Here is an 18,127-nt window from a genome sequence, read left to right as displayed (position 1 = left end):
GCCGGTTACAATTTGAAAAATATATAATCAAAAGCTGAATAATAAAAAATAAAAAAAGGCACTTTCAACAATCATTGCGGTTTCTCTAGAAGCCTTGCAGCACGTTGCTGCCGATTGGTCTAATTGCCGGTGTTTCAGACTTGCACTCTGCATGTTTTATTGAACCAATAAAGAAAATTAAAAAAAAATACGATACGACTTCCTCACGAATTATTTAACGGAATGAGCAGCAGACAAACGATTAAAAAAAAATATGACTTTATATATAAAATAAAGCAAATCAACAGAGAAACTGAGGAGACGTGGGGACGTCTGAAGTCAAACAAGGGAGATTACTCACTAGGCGGTTTAAAAATTGCAATACAGACTTTTTTTTTTTTTTTTAATTTAAAATCGGTTGTAATCTCATTTACATGGATTTTTGACCGACTCACGATGCAAACGGCCCGTAAATATTCATCAGGTGAACACAAACACAGCTACAACGGGGTGATAATGTTGCTCTGTAACTGCTTATACAGTTTGGTTTTGCCTCTTTTTTGCAATTCATTTATTGTATTGTATATATTTTGTGTATATTTTGTACTTATTGCACCGTGGGTCAGTGAGTGGTTTGAGAGAATTGACAATAAAGCTGACTTGCCTGTAACGTGTCAACAGGCAGCGGTTTTAACTCTCATTAGCTGCTTTAATTTTAAAACTTTATGTGAATGTTTTACAGCCGCCGACCAACACAAGTAGTCAAAAAATAAATGAATACTGCTTCAAGAAATGATAAGGCCGCGCTGACCCACCTCCTGGTGAAGCTGAAATCTTTCTTCCACTCCAGCCATGACGCCAACACACCTGTCTGTACAAGCAGATGGCCAACACCCTCTTTATCTCTCACACACACAACACACACACACACACACACACACCACACCACACACACACACACCACCCACACACCACCCCCCCCCCCCCCCCCCCCCATTGGCCAATGTCCACACAGGCTGGTAAAACACACACATTCAAGGTTTTGCAATCTCCAAGCGATAAAGGCGCCGTCATCACAATCCCTCCAAGAGAAAGAAAGACACACCCACCCCCACCCCCACACCCACACCACCACACCCACACCGCACACCATTCAAATCTCCCAGCTGACAGTGAAAGCAACAGAGAGTGGGGGAACAGCAGAACATCAATTAACAAACAATATGAAATGTGTTGAAGATATTCCTCTGTGTACGCCCCCCACTAACCACACACACACACACACCCCCCCCGGTTGTCTGGCTCACCCGTCCTGTCATGGAGCTGTGGCATCTGACAAACTAACGTTACCTGTTTAACCACACTGGACTCCAGCTGCTCAGATTGCTCTTTGTGGACCTTTGTTTCTTTTCCAAAAGTGTCTCATTCCTGTCCTAATGTTCCAAAATAAACACCGTTCTGACGTGCAGAATGAATGCGGCTGAGCTCTTTATATCATTACATATCGTATTACTGCTGCGAGTATTAAACACAAGACAAGTCTTCTAAACCTAGCAGACATCACATGTATTTCACATGGTTTCCCTGAGAGAGTCACAATAAGAAGCACAGGGCGGGAACTAACACTGATAATTATAGTTGATTAATCTGTTGATTGTTGTCTAAATTACTTAATTGATTAGTTGTTTGGTCTATAAAATCTCAGAAAAGGTTGATCTATGTTTCCCAAAGCCCAAGATGGCGTCCTCGAATGTCTCGTTTTGTCCACAACTCCCAGATATTCAGTTTACTGTCACAGATACATAGGTTTAAAATCCCAATATCATCGTAATGCGTGTGCATGGGGCCTCTGGTGACACCAAAACCCAACTTCAGTTGTACATTTTCAGTTCCCAGGCTGTTCTTCTTCTTCTCCTGCTGCTTTCACTCTCTGCTGGAAGATTTGACTGACTGGTCAAAGTTTTACCCGTGATGACGTTCATCACACAGGCTTACCCTCAAAACTAGTCTGGATTTTAGGGGACCAACTCTCTGCAAGATGGCTCTAATCTCCCTGTGTGTACAGGCAACTTCAAGGAAGATGTCCCATCAAGCTTTCTGTCTAATAAGCAGCCGAAATAGACGGACGGGCCTCCAGCTAAACCCAAGAAACTGCAAGACAAACAGCAGTGCTCTCTTCCTGAAGCGAATCACACAGTTTTCATGACTTTCATTACAGCCCTCTCACTCGGCATGACATTACATGTCATTTCGCTGATGCTTTTTATCCAAAGCGACTTCCAGTAAGTTCATTCAACCGTTACAAAAATCAGAATCACATTTCATTTTACACATTTACGCTTCCCTTTCGAAACCTCATTCTTCCGTTTCTCTTCTCCCAGAAACAGGGCCAGAACTGACAAAAACATGAATGACAAATCCAACCAAAACTTCCCCAGTTTTACAACTCCAGCACAGATTTACAAACGCCCCGGAAGAGCGGCTGTGTGACGGAGCGGCTGCGATGCCCGTTGTTGATTTAATTCTTCCACCTCCTTGCTGTGTCACCACCAGCAGAGATAAGAAAACGTCTCTGCGGGACAGACAATCTGGACAAACATGGCTATGGAAGAGAGGAACCAGTTTTATAGTAATCTGTTGTTACCGCGGGAGCTCGACATGACAAATCAGAAAGAACAAACCTCAAACATTGATCATTTTTCTTTTTCCACATATGCCTGGGACGGCTTCCTAACATAATGCCGGACTAATTTAAATCAAACTATTTAGAACAAGCAACAACATATGAGTGTTTTTATTTAAAAAGATCTCCTGGGTATTGTTATCTATCTTGACATGTGAAGAAATTGACAATAAAGCAGACTTTGACTATATGACAAATGTGAAATAACTGTAGTTATCATTATCATTGTAGTTATTATTATAGCAGTAGTTTATCTGTCAGTGTGGTGCAGCCTGGGTGGAAGCCACACTAAATGAATTAAGATCAGATGTGTGGTCAATGTGTTCTGGACACAACAAGCAGAGTGACTGAGCAGCAGGTAAGGACGGATCTGGAGTTTTCTCTGGATTTGGGAGTTCGTGGGGTGAAATATTTTCACCCCGGAGACTTCACCTCTCCACCTCTCCACAGGGAGCCAGGCTCATTAACCCAGGTGTGTCTCCTCTCTGCGGGAGCCTGTTCATTAAAACACACTCTGCTGTTATGTGGAGACTCTACACCCACAACATGCCAAACTCCATTCAGGAATCTGCCACTTTAATGCTGATGTTGACAACATGATACATGTTGAACAGTAATTACTGTGGGATCCAATCTGGAGCTAAGAGCAGATTTGGTTCCAGTTCTCACAGTCGTGTTTCACCCAAACGTTACACCGAGGGGAGATGCAGCAGGGCGATGGCTGCCGGGGACAATCTGAGATTTTTCAGTAAATCATTGGTGTAATTGTGGGTTATGTGTATGCCGATTTGAAGACGAGTTCTTTTCAATTCTCCAAGTAGTAAAACTAAACAATTTGCAATTCTTCAATGTCGCGGATAGGCAAGATGATATTAAACTGCACGATTCCTAAACACAGTTTGGTTAAGTGCTGCGTGTAGGTAGATGAACAGGACCCAAACTGACTAAAATGAGGATATGTCCTTTATACGTGTAATAGAATCCATTAGACCACGCGAGGACCCTTTAATAGATCGTTTTTTTTTGTAATCGTATTGATAAGAGACTCGGGAAAGTCTGCAAATGAATGGACAAAAGGTACGGATTGAACTTTGGTCTCCGGGAAAAGTGCATAGCCAACATTACAAACACAGGCCAAGGATTTCAAAAGCGTCCTAATGAAGCCACTCTTTACTTTGACATAACATAAAACACTCAATGTCGCTTGATTTAATTAAATACTAACTTTTTAAAAGTGGTTTTATTTCCTCTTGATTCTGGGCGGCAGCAACGGCGTGCAGCAAGTTTACTACGCCTAATATCTTAAAGGAAATATTTATTAGGTCCTCCTTGGTGGATTATATATTTGCCGAATTGACGAGTGGGTCAAACTCAAATAGGCTGCATAATTTAAAATAAGGTTTGATGATCGGTTCATGTGGAAAAAGCAGTTAGAAATTTAAAACGCTACATTATTAACGGAAGTCCGTGCTCTCCGCGACAATAGGGGTAGCCTATACACGGGGGTGTAGGGAGAATAAACTGGGAAAACTGAGGAGGAGAAGGGGGGGGGGACTTTACTGGGACAAGTTAGTAACACCAGCTTCCCTGACATGTGTAGACTCCCCACTAACAGCCAAAGTACTCTTGGGGGGTCAGAAGTTGCTGGTTTTGGAGCCTCGGACGAATGAATGGACCGCGGTCTACTCACCGATGGAGACCAGCTTAATGTTCTCCTTGTCCAGGAACTCCAGAGCCACCGACACGTTCTCCAGCTTCATCTGCCTGAAGTTGGGCCTCGGGTGGTACTTTCTGTACATGGTCTTGTGGCTGAGGACCTCCAGCAGGGCGATGAGCCTCAGGCCGTCGCCCAGGTCCAGCTGCAGGTCCCCGATCCGCTTGTTGACGCACTTCAGGTGCTCGTTGATCCAGCGGGTGAAGGTGTTCTGCTGGATCTTTTTCCACGGAGCGTCCTCGGCCAGGTCCTTCTCGGTGGCCGGCATCTTTAATTATCTCTATCGCCTCTTGTTCGGACTCTGGTTGAATGTGACAGAAAGTTGGGCCGGGGTCCGGGTTTTGTCGTCCCTCGGGTCGTCCTCGAAGTTGGTCTGAAGTGGGTTTTTTAACCTCACTGAAGACTGACTGGCTGCTGCTGCGTTCAGGTGCCGCTTTGAAAGCTCGGGTTTCTTCTTCTTTTTGTGTGAGATTCACGGGCAGTCGGGATCATTTCTGTTGTATTACTGCCTCCTTCAGGATTTCACCTCCCTAAATACTTCAAGTATTCAGATTCTTTACTGTAGTAAAAGTACTTATAGCCTACCACACTGTAAAAATACTCTGTTAAAAGTACAAGCCCTACATTGAAAATGTTACCTAAGTAAAAGTATGTTAGCCGGCTATGATCGGTATTAAAGTATTAAAGTAGTATTAAGTATTTAAGTATTAAAAGTAAAAGTACTCAATGCAGAAAAATCCTTACATTTTAGAAACAGAAACGATCAAAACCGTCTAGTCGATCGTGTTTAATCGGCTTATAAATTAATAGTTTACAATATTATTATCATTATTATTATTATTATTATTATTATTATTATTATTATTATTACTATTAATCATTTCAGCTGTATGCTTTTGTAGACCTGTTTATTGTTGAGTTTTTTTCTAATAAAACATTGTATTTTATATCCTACGTGTGTTTTTGTGTGCACAAATATGTAATTTGTTCAGTAACTAGTAACTAAAGCCGTCAGATGAATGTATATATTATGTATTATCTATAATGTAATGCAAGTAAAAGTGAGTTGAATAATGGAGTAAAAAGTAGAATATTTCTCTCTTAAATGTAGCGGAGTAGAAGTAGAAAGTGGAAATGCAGGTTAGAAAGTACCTCAAATAAGTAAAGTACTTGAGTAAATGTACTTAGTTACATTCCACCGCTGCTTAATGTCCTTTTTTAAATTTGTGTAATTAGTCCAGTTGCTCTTAGTAAAGAGGAAGACTGGGAGATGAAAGGTCCGGAGTTTTTTTTAAATTTAATTTAATTTAATTTAATTTTAATTTATTAATTTAATTTAATTTAATTTAATTTAATTTAATTTAATTAATACTGTTTATTGATCCCCAGTGGAGAAATTACAATTTACACTCTGTTTAGTTAGTAATCACTACACACAGATCTGAAATACACACACACACACACACACACCACACACGCTCAGGACCTACACATGCACAAAAAGTGTGTGGGCTGTGCCCTGAGCGATTGGGTGGGTGCGGTGCCTTGCCCAAGAGCACCTGGCAGTGGCATCTCTCCAGCCGTCCCCCCCCCCGTCCCCGTCCCCCTTGTCCCTTCTGTTGTCCTCTCGGGTCAAAAACAGGACAAAAATGTAACATTTTCATCCTTTTTTTCAGACTTGTTTTTTTTAGTTTTCCCCAATACCACCACTGGTTTTAAACTACTTTTTGGAATTCATGTTTAATAAATCTCATTTACATAGAATTAGACCTATATTTGAGTTACATTTTTGAGTAATAGTTAAGATCAGAGGAACGAACAGATGAGTTTGGTCAGGAATAAAAGTGATCAGTTGTGTTTGCAAAGAGCGTAGTCTGGAATCCGATCCATTTTTTTGTGCTAATTTGGTTAAAAATAAACCCATATTTAAGATATAGAGGTTTTTTAAAAAGGGGGTCAGACCTGACCCGAGGACACCAGGAGGGTTAAAGGCGTGTTGAGTTTCTGTGTGAATCAGCAGCTCTGCTGTTATTTTCTATCAGTTTGGTTTGTTGTTTTTATCTTTTTATCGAATCAAAGTCAAACACTGACACACACAACAAACACACACACACACACACACACACACACCACACACCACCAACACCTAGCACAACACACACGACACACAGAATGCTCTTTTATTGACTAACACCGTACAACGAGATTCATTGTCACGTAACAGAAGCGATGCCGATGCACCCCTGTAATGAAATTACCCACAATCCTTAGACACGCAACATGCTGCACGAACCAGCAGTCGATTAATCTGTCGATTATTTTCTCGATTAGTTGTTTGGTCTATAAAAATGTCACGAACCCACCGCCCGCCCTTGAGCTTGTTTTCCCCGTCCGCCTGGGTTGTTTTTTTGTGTTTTTGTGCGACGTTCCTGAACGTGCCCTGTTCCCGTTGCCGGGCAACGAGGGCTAGGGGGGAAATTCCAGGATCACCTGAAACTGCACTCCCCTGTTTCTTATCAGCCATCTACTCACCTGGTCCTGGTCCTCATCCCTGCACCAATTAAGCTGTGACATGTCGCTCGTTAGCCAGTACTCGCACGTTGTGCGTGAGTGTCAGCCCAGTGTTTGTTAGTTAATTAAAGGAGCATTCCGGTTGATTTCGACACGTAGCTCAGTTGTTTCCAAATGTGGAGGTCTGTCAGTGGAGAGAAGAACCAAACCGATCGGTGCTGCCTACACCGTGGTATCCTCCTGCTAGCGTTAGCCCCCAACAGCTTAAACAGGGCAAGTTATAAACCTGTTTCTAGCCTCTAACATGTTCAAAATGTCAACCCCCCCCCCCCCCCCCCCTTGTTCCCCTCTCAGGAGAAGGATCATGGCATGGCTCTAGAGGGTCTCCGATCAGGATCTGTAATCCTGCACCCTCTTATGATGTGGGGGACAAGGTCTGGCTGGCAACTCAGGATCTTCCACTACACACACCATATAATATATATATATATATATATATATATATATATATATATATATATATATCTATATATTGCCTATATATATATATATGTGTGTATATATATAATTTGCTCATGTGTTGTCCAAGCCTTGTTTGCATTGTTCGTATTTGTCCAGCCCAGCTGATGTCTTGTATGAATGTCCTTGTCCTTATGTAACTGTATTGTTGTTTTTAGCTGTCGAAATGTATTTTTCCAGATCGATGTCTTGTGTTAACGTCTGTCCTGACGTGCTGGACCATGTTTTATGTTTCTGCAGAACAGGAACCTGCTGAAAACCAGTTTTTAATCTGATTCAGGCCCGTTTTTATATCGTGATGTAATGTTGCTTTTTCTAACTTTCCTGTATAATAAAGATATGAAATGAAAATGAAAATATATACACAGTAAATATCCCTTATTATACCTGAATATTAAGGGATGTACTTTTACTTAAATAACCTGTATTTGTGATCATTTCTTCTGCCTTGATGATTATGAAAAATTAAGCTTCATGAACCGATTTAAGCAGAAATATAAAAAAAATGTCAAGATTTTAGATTTCGGGTCTCTACTGGCATCACCATGCCCGGGCTCTTGAGGGTCTCCGATCAGGATCCGTACTCCTGCACCCTCTTATGCTGTGGGGGACAAGGTCTGGCGGGCAACTTGGGGATCTTCCACCACGGACCGAGTCTAGGAATCTGAACCCTAAGTACATCGGCCAGTTTGTGGTGGAGAGGGTCCTCAGCCCCGCTGGAATCCGGATTAAGCTGCCGAGGTCCCTCAAGGTACATGTCTCCTACCCCGAGCCTGTCCTCCTCAGTCCCCCGCTGCCTCGTCCTCCTCGGGTGATCGACGGTGGCCCGGCCTACACGGCGCGTCCCGTCATGGACTCGTGGACTGGGCGGTTTAAGGTCCTGTAGAGAGATGCTGGATCCCTCGGCGTCAGATCCCGAACTGGTTTCTGACATACGTAAAAATGTCAGAAAATTGGGAAAAAGGTCAATCGGTGTTTTCCAAAAGACGAAGACGAAGTCCTCAAATGTCTTGTTTTGTCCTCAACTCAAAGAGATTCAGTTTAGAGGAAAGAAGACACTAGACAATATTCACAGTTAAGAAGCTGGAATCAGATCATTCTTATTTCTCATTAAAAAATTATTCAAACCGATTAATGCATTATCAAAGTAGTAATTCAGTAGCTTAATTTATATTAATCCTTACGTTTTATTAATCCATAAATATTGACAGCTCTACTAGTTGTCGAACAAGACTGAAAACCTTCCGAAAAATTACATCTTCTTCCAGTTTTTTTTTTTTTTTTTTTTAATTCAACCTTAGCGATGGCGTGAGAGATCTGTGTGCAGAGTTAATTCCTTCAACGTGTTGCAACCCCTAATAAAGATGACATCATGCTCCTGCCGGATGATTGATGGGTGTTTGTTCACCACACACACACCACACACACACACACACACACACACACACACACACACACACACACACACACACCACACACCACACCACACACACACACACACACACAGGTCAAGACCTGTGTTTTTGACGCAGTCTTTGGTTTCGTGTCTGCAATTTGAGGGTTTTTGTACTTTATTATTTCCATTTCAGCAGATTGGAATAATTTACCTGCTGAAATAAGATCAATTCCACTCCTTTGGTTTGTCTGCTCACTTTAAGATGAACTCCCAGCGTCATCAACGATGCAGTCAGCTTATTTTCTAACATTTTTCTACCTAATGTTCATATTTGACTGTAGTTAGTAATCCACTCACACCCTTCTGCTGGCCACGTAGTGACTGTAATGTAATGTAATGTATGGATGAGTATGAACGGGTTATTTCTTTTTGTATGTACATTGTCCTATTGCTAGTTGTATTTTTTTTTAATTTTTCTGTCACTCCTCTGTTGTTATGTAATGATTGTGTTATTATGTTTGGATCTCAAGGGAATTATCCGGCTCAACAAATTTGAATAAATGATATTAAAACTATTTTTCATTCATTTTCCAGAACAGGTTATTTTGTGTGTTATATTCAGAAAATAAGAAGCAACATTTTTTCTCATGTATAGAGTCTTTAGATATTTGGTGTAAACTAAAAATTACAAATGTGTTGTCTCATAAAGAATTGCTACAAAGTAGAAACGTTATGTGAAGTTTAGTTTTGAATTTTGTCTTTGTAGTGTATTAAATTGAATATAAGTTTAAGCCGATTCGCGTTACTTAATTGGAATTGGGGTTTGTAGTTTACTGAACACGTACATACTTATTCTAAATCATCTTATTTTTTTCTCATCTTTATTTGGCACGTGCTCCCCCCAAGAAAGTATTATTACACACGTATTTGAGTAAAATCTTACCTTGACTAAATGCTGCTGCAAATACAGTAAAATGTTTCATCCCAGGGCTGAGTGGTTTCAACTTAGTTTTCAAAATAGCATCCTGCACTTCAAGACAACTTGGCTTTAAAAAAAAAAAAGTTAAGGGAATTAACAGCAGAATTTTAATCTTGATATCATGTCACCCCATAATATTATTAATTAGTATATAAATATAAATATCTGATTATATAATTGCTTAAAATAATATATAGTTATAATATATACAACAAATATATATATTATATATACATACATCATATATATATATATATATATATATAATATATATATATATATATATACATACACATACACACACACACACACACACCTTGTGTATCTGTATCTTTTTGTTGTTTTTATGGGCCGTGAGTCTATAATAATAAAGGCTATATTAGTTTAAATCCTGTTTCAAAGGGCCCTGATTATTTGGGATTATCTGCAGCGTTCCAGTCTCATTGTGAGGTTTGTGAGTGAATGAATGCACCTGAAGCTGGTTTGGTGGGTCAGCTTGCTACAACTTTAATCCAACATCGCTCTGCATATCCAACACATCACTCATCATCATCATCACATCATCATCATCATCATCATCATCATCTCCTCTACAAAGCTTCCTCTCATATCTCTAAACAATTTTAACAAAATAAGTCTAGTAGCACATCATTCAATAACATTTTATTTTACAATTCTCTCTCTGTACTGTAGTGTTTTTCTCTTTAAACATCAGGAATATTTGTTTGTTGTCTTTATTTAAAATGTTTTCAACACGAAGACGAGATAGAGTACACGAACGATGACAGAGTCCAGAGTGTGAACCGACACACACACACCACACACACACACACACACACACACACACACACACACACACACACCACACACACACACACCACACACACACACACACCAACACACACACCACACACACACACACTCCCCTTGACACCAACACACACACACACATCTTCTCCCAATAATTTAATGTCTGCTAAAAACGTTTCCGCGGAGGTCTGAAGTGTTGCAAGCTCGCCTGGAGAGAAGCCGACTTTCTTCCTGTTTTTAGGAACATTTAGCAGCTCTGCGAGGCTCAGAAGTTCACTGCTCAACAGGAATAGACATTTTTGATTGGATTAAAAACTGGAGACAATTTTATTCTGACATTTTCACCACTGGTGGGGCCCAAAAATGTTCTGAGGATGGTGCAAGAGGCAAGGCGATAAACTCAGTAGTTCCTTCTTTTTCTCCGTGGATCGTTCCCTAAACATCCCGCCACGTTTTAATGAAGCTGTTATAAAGAAACATTAAGGTAAAAGACACCCATCAGTTTTAACAGATGAGTGAAGTCAGAAACGTGTCCTATTCCATGTCTATAAAGGACTAACACTGAAGCTAGCAGCAGATATTCTGTTGAGAACTCAGTCCTCAGTTCTTGACTTGTCCTGACACGATCTGAAGTTGTTGAACGATGGGTTTTTGTAAAACAGTTGTTGAGAAAAACAGAAAATCAGCCGTTAAATCACCATCCAGACGACGGGAATCGTTGAGAAGCCACAATAATAATTTGACAAAACCATCTCAAATCTAGGTCCACTTACTGGCTATTTCCTGAGCTTTAAGCCACAATCTCGGACTTGGGGAGCGGATAAAGTAAGCTCGGTTGTCATGGAAATCTTTTGCTTAAAGAAGGCCACGAGTAGCAACCGAAACTCCATAAAAAGCCGGTAAGACATTGCGGATTCCCAACGTACAGCTTCTCTCCGCAATAACAGACCTCCGGCAGTCAAAGACACCGTGTGTGTGTGTGTGTGTGTGTGTCTGTGTGTGTGTTTAAGTGCGTTTCTCGGAGAAAGTGTGTGTGTGTGTGTGTGGTTGTGTGTGTGTTTGTTCACACATATACACAAACTGTGGTGTTAGTTACATCAGAGGCACTTCGACCCCCTTTTTCTGCTCCCCGAAAAATGAAGAAAAAACAAAAACAAAAGAAAATAAATCAGATTTTCATTTTAAAAATTTGGCTTCAAGTTTCAACCCCAAACAACAAACACCCCTGGAGGAAAAAAACAAGACCAGAAAAATGCCACGTTAGACATCCAACATGGCCGACGAAAACCACAAGAGAGCAGAGCTTCCTGAAACAACGGCAACACTTTGCAGCAGCCTGACGGACCAGATCAGGAAGGACAGAAACCTCCATTCTGATCCAGATCAACAGACTCGTTGTCTTCATCTGACAGCGCCGATGTACAGTTACCATGTTGGAGTTTTTACTGACGGGGATTTAATCGTTTCACTGACATCTGGAGCTGAGAGTCTTCTTTTACTGAACTCAGATCAGTCTGATGTGATGCAGATCTACTGCGTGGTCTTACTCTGTGTGAACAGGGAGGCAAACACGAGCCGCAGAACATCAGCTGGAAGGTTAAACTTACTAAAACTTCCTTTTGACAAAAAACGGCCCGTCTAAACAGAGACTCCAGATAATAAGAAGCTTTGGCGCTAAACCAACGAATGGCATTTAACGTGATTAGAAACCGCTTTGCCAAATTGGTAACTCAATATTTTTTTGAATCAATTTTCTACCCTGACAAGAGAAAAAAAAAAAGGTAATTGTGTCTATCTTAACAGTCAAATTTAAAGATTTCGGGTACACTGGCACCAAATATCTGCAGGTAAAATCTGAAATGAGTCCGACATCCAGACAGATGACTCGTACTGACGATGTCAAAGAGCACTGAGGTGTTTTAAAGGATGTAATGAGTAAAATTAAAGCTGAACACGGGGACGGTTTAAAGGCAAGATGAGCATGTTGTAGGACTTTCCTCAATAAAGATCCTACACTCCTAAATCTGTCAGTCCTGCTGAGAACTCTCCTCAACGGACCGGCGTGGCGCTGCAGCCCGGTCCGTCCGAACAAATAAAACCAGTTCTGACGCAGCAACAGGTGAACACCGCCTACCGACAGACTCCAATAGCCAATGAAATCTCTGAAGAGGAGCGCGGATCCTGTTCCCCTGACTGGACGAGGCTGCTGGAGAGTGTTGCGTTCGCCTCCATCCCGTTTCAGCTCGGCCTGCTGGAGAGCGCTTTGTTAACCCGGAAATCAGCAGAGAGACGGAAAACCCTCCCAAAAAAAAATAAAAATAAAAATAAGAAAAGCCCCACCACAGCCGAGAGAGAGCCGAGAATAAAAACGACAACAGAACTCCTCGCTGCAAGAAAAAACCAACAACACAAAAACAAAATAAAACCAAAAAAGCTTCTGAATCCTCTGTAGAAACCACAACCTTTATATTCCCTCTACAATTATGTACAATTAGACTTTATACAAGTAAAGCAGTGATGCTCTCCTCACAGCGCTCTGTGAGTGTGTGATGTGTGTGTGTGTGTGTGTGTGTGTGTGTGTTGTGTGTGTGTTTGTGTCTGTGTTCTCAGGTGGAGCTGCTTTTGAGAGGCTGGGTAGAGGACGGCTGCCGTCACGGCGACCATGACTGCGATGACCGGCATCCAGGGACTCCAGCCGCTCTGTCGGGGGGGGGAGGGGGAGAGAGGGGGGGAGAGGGGGAGAGAGAGAGAGAGAGAGAGAGAGACAAAAACAAAAAGACCCAGTTAGTCTGCTTCATCATGCCAACTGTCTGACACAAACTGGACTAAAGACCGAAACCAGGAAAGAGAGAAGAGAGAAGATGAAGAGGAGCAGAGGGAAAGAGGGCTTCAGAAAGATGATTAAAAAAAAAAAAAAAAGTCAAGCCTACGAAGCTCCCAAAGTCCAAAAGATATTTTAATCGTTTAAGCACACGTTATTTATCTAATTGGAATTTTTTTTTCTAAAAAGCACATTCATGTTTTGTTGTTAAACATCAGTGGAAACGTGCGAGGGTTCAGACGTGTAATCCTAAAACGATTAAAAACTGACAAATCATTAAAATCACCAGACATGGAGCCGGTGTGTGACAAAGGGAAGAATTTAAGAACAAAATATCAAAGAAATGTAACAACACTTCAGCCTAACAAATATAAAAATGTAAAGATGTCAGACCGTTCTTATATATCCAAATACACTACTGATGATATCAAGTGTAATTTTAAGACTGTTCATTATTTCCACTGGTACTCCAGAGGTTTGCTACTCTCACACACACACACACACACAAAAAAAAAAATCAGATCGCCCAATTTTACCAACAGTCACCTCCAACAACTGCACTCGTTCTCCTGACAGTGTCTAAAAGGACGAGGTGATAACGGAGATAATACAGGGCTGCTCATGAGTACAGGAACCCCTGCTCAAGTTGTTTGTGGTTTTATTTCCGTTGACCTAACAGCCGGTTTGATTTGCATCGAGAGATGATTTTATGGAAAGTTCCCCATGCCGATCTCTATGAAGGGTGTGTGATGATGGGGGGTTAGGGAACTTTATCAGGATGCATAGTATCCTGATCCATCCAATAACTGGCCTTTAAAAATAAACATGTGCCTGCTTCTATGGGAATTTAACATAGGAGTGGGTATACGTATGCCCCCTGTATTTTAAGGAAGAACATTTATTTATTTACGATACATTATTCATTCACGAAGAAAATTGGTGTCCTTAAAAGGTCGGATTTTCCCTAATTTTTTAATTAAGGCATTAAGATCAATTTCCAAAAGATTTTTTTTTTTTTTTTTACTCTTTTGGTAAACTTAAGCAGGGGTCCTATATACTCATGAGCAGCACTGTAAATGTCATTTTTGACGAGTAACTTTAAGTGTTTCTTTACAGAGCAAGTTTATCGGCTTTACTTAAAACTGAAAACTGTGGAAAAAACCTAAAGGGGGGAAAACTGGCTCGTTGAGGGATCTTTCACAGGGCACAGATTTGAGGTCTAGGGAGATGAGACCCAGAATAAAATTTGGATAGTACAAAAAAATTCTCTAAAATGTTCCCCAACAGGTAGCGGGTCACTTTCAGCTAAATGACATTTTTGGAGAAGTGCTGTTAACAAAAAAGGGGTTTTATTTTTTTTTTTTTTGATTACTTTTTGGCTTTATAAAACCCCATTAGCCTTAATTTTTCACACCACGAAGCAGGGAGGGAATTATTAACAAGGTCTGAAATCGTCGTCCTTTTTTATTAGTCGGTTTGCTGTCAAAGACGGTTTGACCTTAAAAAAAAAAACTTTTTTTTATTTTTTTTAAATAATTTCTCCATTTTTGAGAGGTATGTGCACAAATAATAGTGATGGAGGAAGGACGGGTTTTTATAGTAAAATGTTCCCACAACCCATCCCAAAAAAATTTTAAAACTGAAAAATAATAATAAATCTTTTTTGGGGTTTAAGAAGAAAGAGGGGGAAAAAATAAAAAATAAAAAACCCAAGAAAAATAAATAAATAAGTGATGAACAGCAAGAAAAAAGGCCGGGGGGGGGTTTTCCCGGGGTAAAAAAAACAGAAAGTTTCAGATTTTCCTTTTGGCGGGGCCCCCCACACACACGAGAGAAGGAGGGGAGGGGAAGAGAGGAGAGAGGACCCCACCCCAACCCCAAAACCCGAGAGGAGAGAGAGGAGAGAGAGAGAGAAGGGGGGAGGAGGGGAGAGGGGGAGGAGAGAGAGAAGGAGGAGGGAGAAGAGAAAGGGGGAGAGGGGAGAGAGAGAGGAGGAGAGAGAGAGAGAGAAGAGAGGAAGAGAGGGGTGGAGGGGGGGAGGAGAGAGGAGGGAGAGAGGGAGAGGGGGGAAAGGGAGGAGAGGGGGGCGGCAGATGGGCAGAAGATGGATGTTTTAAAAATGATGCACGCAGTGATTCAAAAAAAGCTTTAAAACCAAAAAAATGGAGAGTAGGAAAAAAAAAAAACAAACCCGTTGAGGTAAATCCGAGAGAGAAAAAAAGTGAGATTAGGCAACATGGGTGAGGTAGGGAAAGGAAAATAAACAAACCCGTAGCAAGACAGGAGGAAAAAGGGATTAAAAAAAAAAGAAAAAAAAAAGCACCCAAAACCCTGAAAGGAGAGGAGCCGTTAATGAATGAATGAATGAAGAATGAATGAATGAATGAGGGAGGCCTTTCAATAAGAGAAGGTCGGATGTGAGGGTGAGAGCCCGGCTCTTTAAAGGGAAACCTCTCTTCACAAGATGTTTTAGGGGAGTCCGAAATACAGCCTCAGCTAGCGTCACGCTGATGGATTATTTACCATCTCTAAAAGTGAGATTCTCACATCGACTTGACGGTGTTTAAACTGCTCAGACCAGCGCAGAATCTTGCTTTTGATCAACAAGAATTTAAACAATTCAGAATAATTTGGTTGTAATTTAAAATCGGAAGAATTGTTGCAAATTTCCTGCTCTTTTCACATCAATTCATCATAAATTGGAACCTCTGTAAAGTCAATAATTATAGTTAAAATTAATCTACATAAAAAAAGCCTGAGTTTAAATACACTGTACTGTCTTTCCCTTGAATTTTGCCTGAGATATTTAATTTGATTTGACCTTGTACTTTGTGTTTTAACCGGCCCTGAACCGTCTCTCACTTCAAACTAACCATTCAGCAGACTCCATTAGAGGAAAAAGTCTGGTTGAGGGTAAATCTGGTGATATTCTTCTCATGTCAACTCATCCCATGTGCAAATCACCAATGAATGTATTTAAGAGCTGACCCCTCTTAGTCAATTAGTTGACTAATTGGTAGTTTTGGTCAATTAGTCATTTATGGCAATATTTATTTTTTAATTAATAGATCAAGTTCAATTAGATCAAATTAGTGAAAATGCTTAAAGAGAAAATCCATAATTAAAAAGCCAAAAAATAAAGATTTCATAAAAAATGCTACAAAAATACACTGTATTTTTACAAGGAAGTTATTTTACAGTATTTTCTTTTTTTAAACATTTTCTTTTTACAGTGCAGCCATACTTTGACCAAGAGGCTAACATCAGCTGCCCCTTTTAGGTCGATTAGTCAACTAATCAATAATTTTTGTAACGCCGTTTTTATGCTGAATGAAAGGAGACTTAGGCGCACATCGCTGGTAAAAGATTTAAAGTGGTGCTTTTGAGTCTTTGTGGAGAAACTCGGTTTCAGAGATCTCTCAATAAGATCATGAGTCGAATAAGAATTTCTTCAGTCGAGGACAGCCCTAGAATCTACTAGAATCTGGAGCCTGATAGATCTTACTCCAGAAACTTTTAAAAACCCATTAACGAGCCGCACTGTTGCACTGGGTGACATGTTACCTCATTACCATGAGCACACTGCAGCTCAACCCCACACGCATTCTCCTGCTGCCACAAATACTCAAATGTGGATTATTGTGCTGCTGAAAAATAAGTCCCCAAAAAAACTCCTGTTTGAGAAATGTTTGCTAAAAACTACATACAGTGACCAGCTTTAGGGAGGTCAACGTGATGAGAGACGGACTAGCTTATTGTTGACAATAAACCAAATCTAGAACATTAGGCTTTTATTCGAGCTTCCTGGTGAGCGGTCTGCACTGATTATGGAGGACTACCGCAAAAAGATCAGCAGCTGCTCACATTCTCCTACCAAATTAAACTATCAAACCAGAGAGCTTTTCTTCTGGGACTCGGAGGACTAATCTTTCCCTGATGATGAAAAACAAAAAATGTCTGCAGGCAGTGAAGGGAACAAGCTATCTCTTTAAACTTTAAATCTGTGGTTGGTGGGAGCCTGTCCCTTTAAAGAGCTTTTAGAGAGTTTAGAGTTTTCTGCAGACGAGCAGAAGACAGACTGACAGGCATGCAGTTAGGTCTGACAAACACACACCGCCGTGAAGATGATGATGAAGATATTGCGTCTTAAAAGGGTCGTTTAGGAGGTGAAGATATCGTCCTACTGATCAGAATTCAGGGTTGAACCCCTAACAGCAGTCTGCACTATGATGAGTACAATTGCAAAATACTTAAAACTTAAAAAATGTAACTTTGCCTAAATTACCTCAAACTCGTCTTCCCTTCTCATTTGATGATGTTATTAAAAAAGGATAAAAACTAACTTAGTAAAAAACATTTTTAAATGTATTACTCTGATCACTGTTTGCCTTCACTGGTGCATAGGCTTCTCTTCCTTTGGATCCACAGACGTGGGAAATAATTACGTTAACATGCATATTTATAACACTGTGAGATTGGGCATGCCTTGGCAGAGGTCTGCGCTCTCCGAGTGCCCTTCAAGTTTCTTTTTATATTTTAAACTGATCCAATTGATCAAATCAAATATTGTCCAAACACATCTCAACCTAATTATAACCATCACAATTCCACATGGATGCATATTTAATGCCTTGTAGATGATAGAAAAAAATACTTTTTATAGGAGCACTGATGGTTAAAGGTCATGGCCGTGATTTAGATTTGGGAAGAAGAAT

The 18,127-nt window shown here is 40.5% G+C and overlaps 1 protein-coding gene across 10 annotated transcripts in view; it reads right to left on the bottom strand.

Annotated features, from left to right (window-relative positions):
* Positions 1 to 10,263: 10,263 nt before the first annotated feature.
* slmapa (sarcolemma associated protein a) overlaps positions 10,264 to 18,127 on the bottom strand; it is a 63,224-nt gene continuing 55,360 nt past the window's right edge. For all 10 annotated transcript variants that reach the window (XM_032513737.1, XM_032513736.1, XM_032513739.1 and 7 more), the window contains one exon: positions 10,264 to 13,291. In XM_032513737.1, the coding sequence (XP_032369628.1) occupies positions 13,118 to 13,291 (174 nt within the window). In that variant the 3' untranslated portion in view covers positions 10,264 to 13,117. The remainder of the gene's footprint in view (positions 13,292 to 18,127) is intronic.

This window comes from Etheostoma spectabile, chromosome 4 (assembly GCF_008692095.1).
Source record: "Etheostoma spectabile isolate EspeVRDwgs_2016 chromosome 4, UIUC_Espe_1.0, whole genome shotgun sequence".
NCBI classification, from domain to species: Eukaryota; Metazoa; Chordata; class Actinopteri; order Perciformes; family Percidae; genus Etheostoma; species Etheostoma spectabile.
This window is presented reverse-complemented; position numbering and strand designations above follow the sequence as displayed.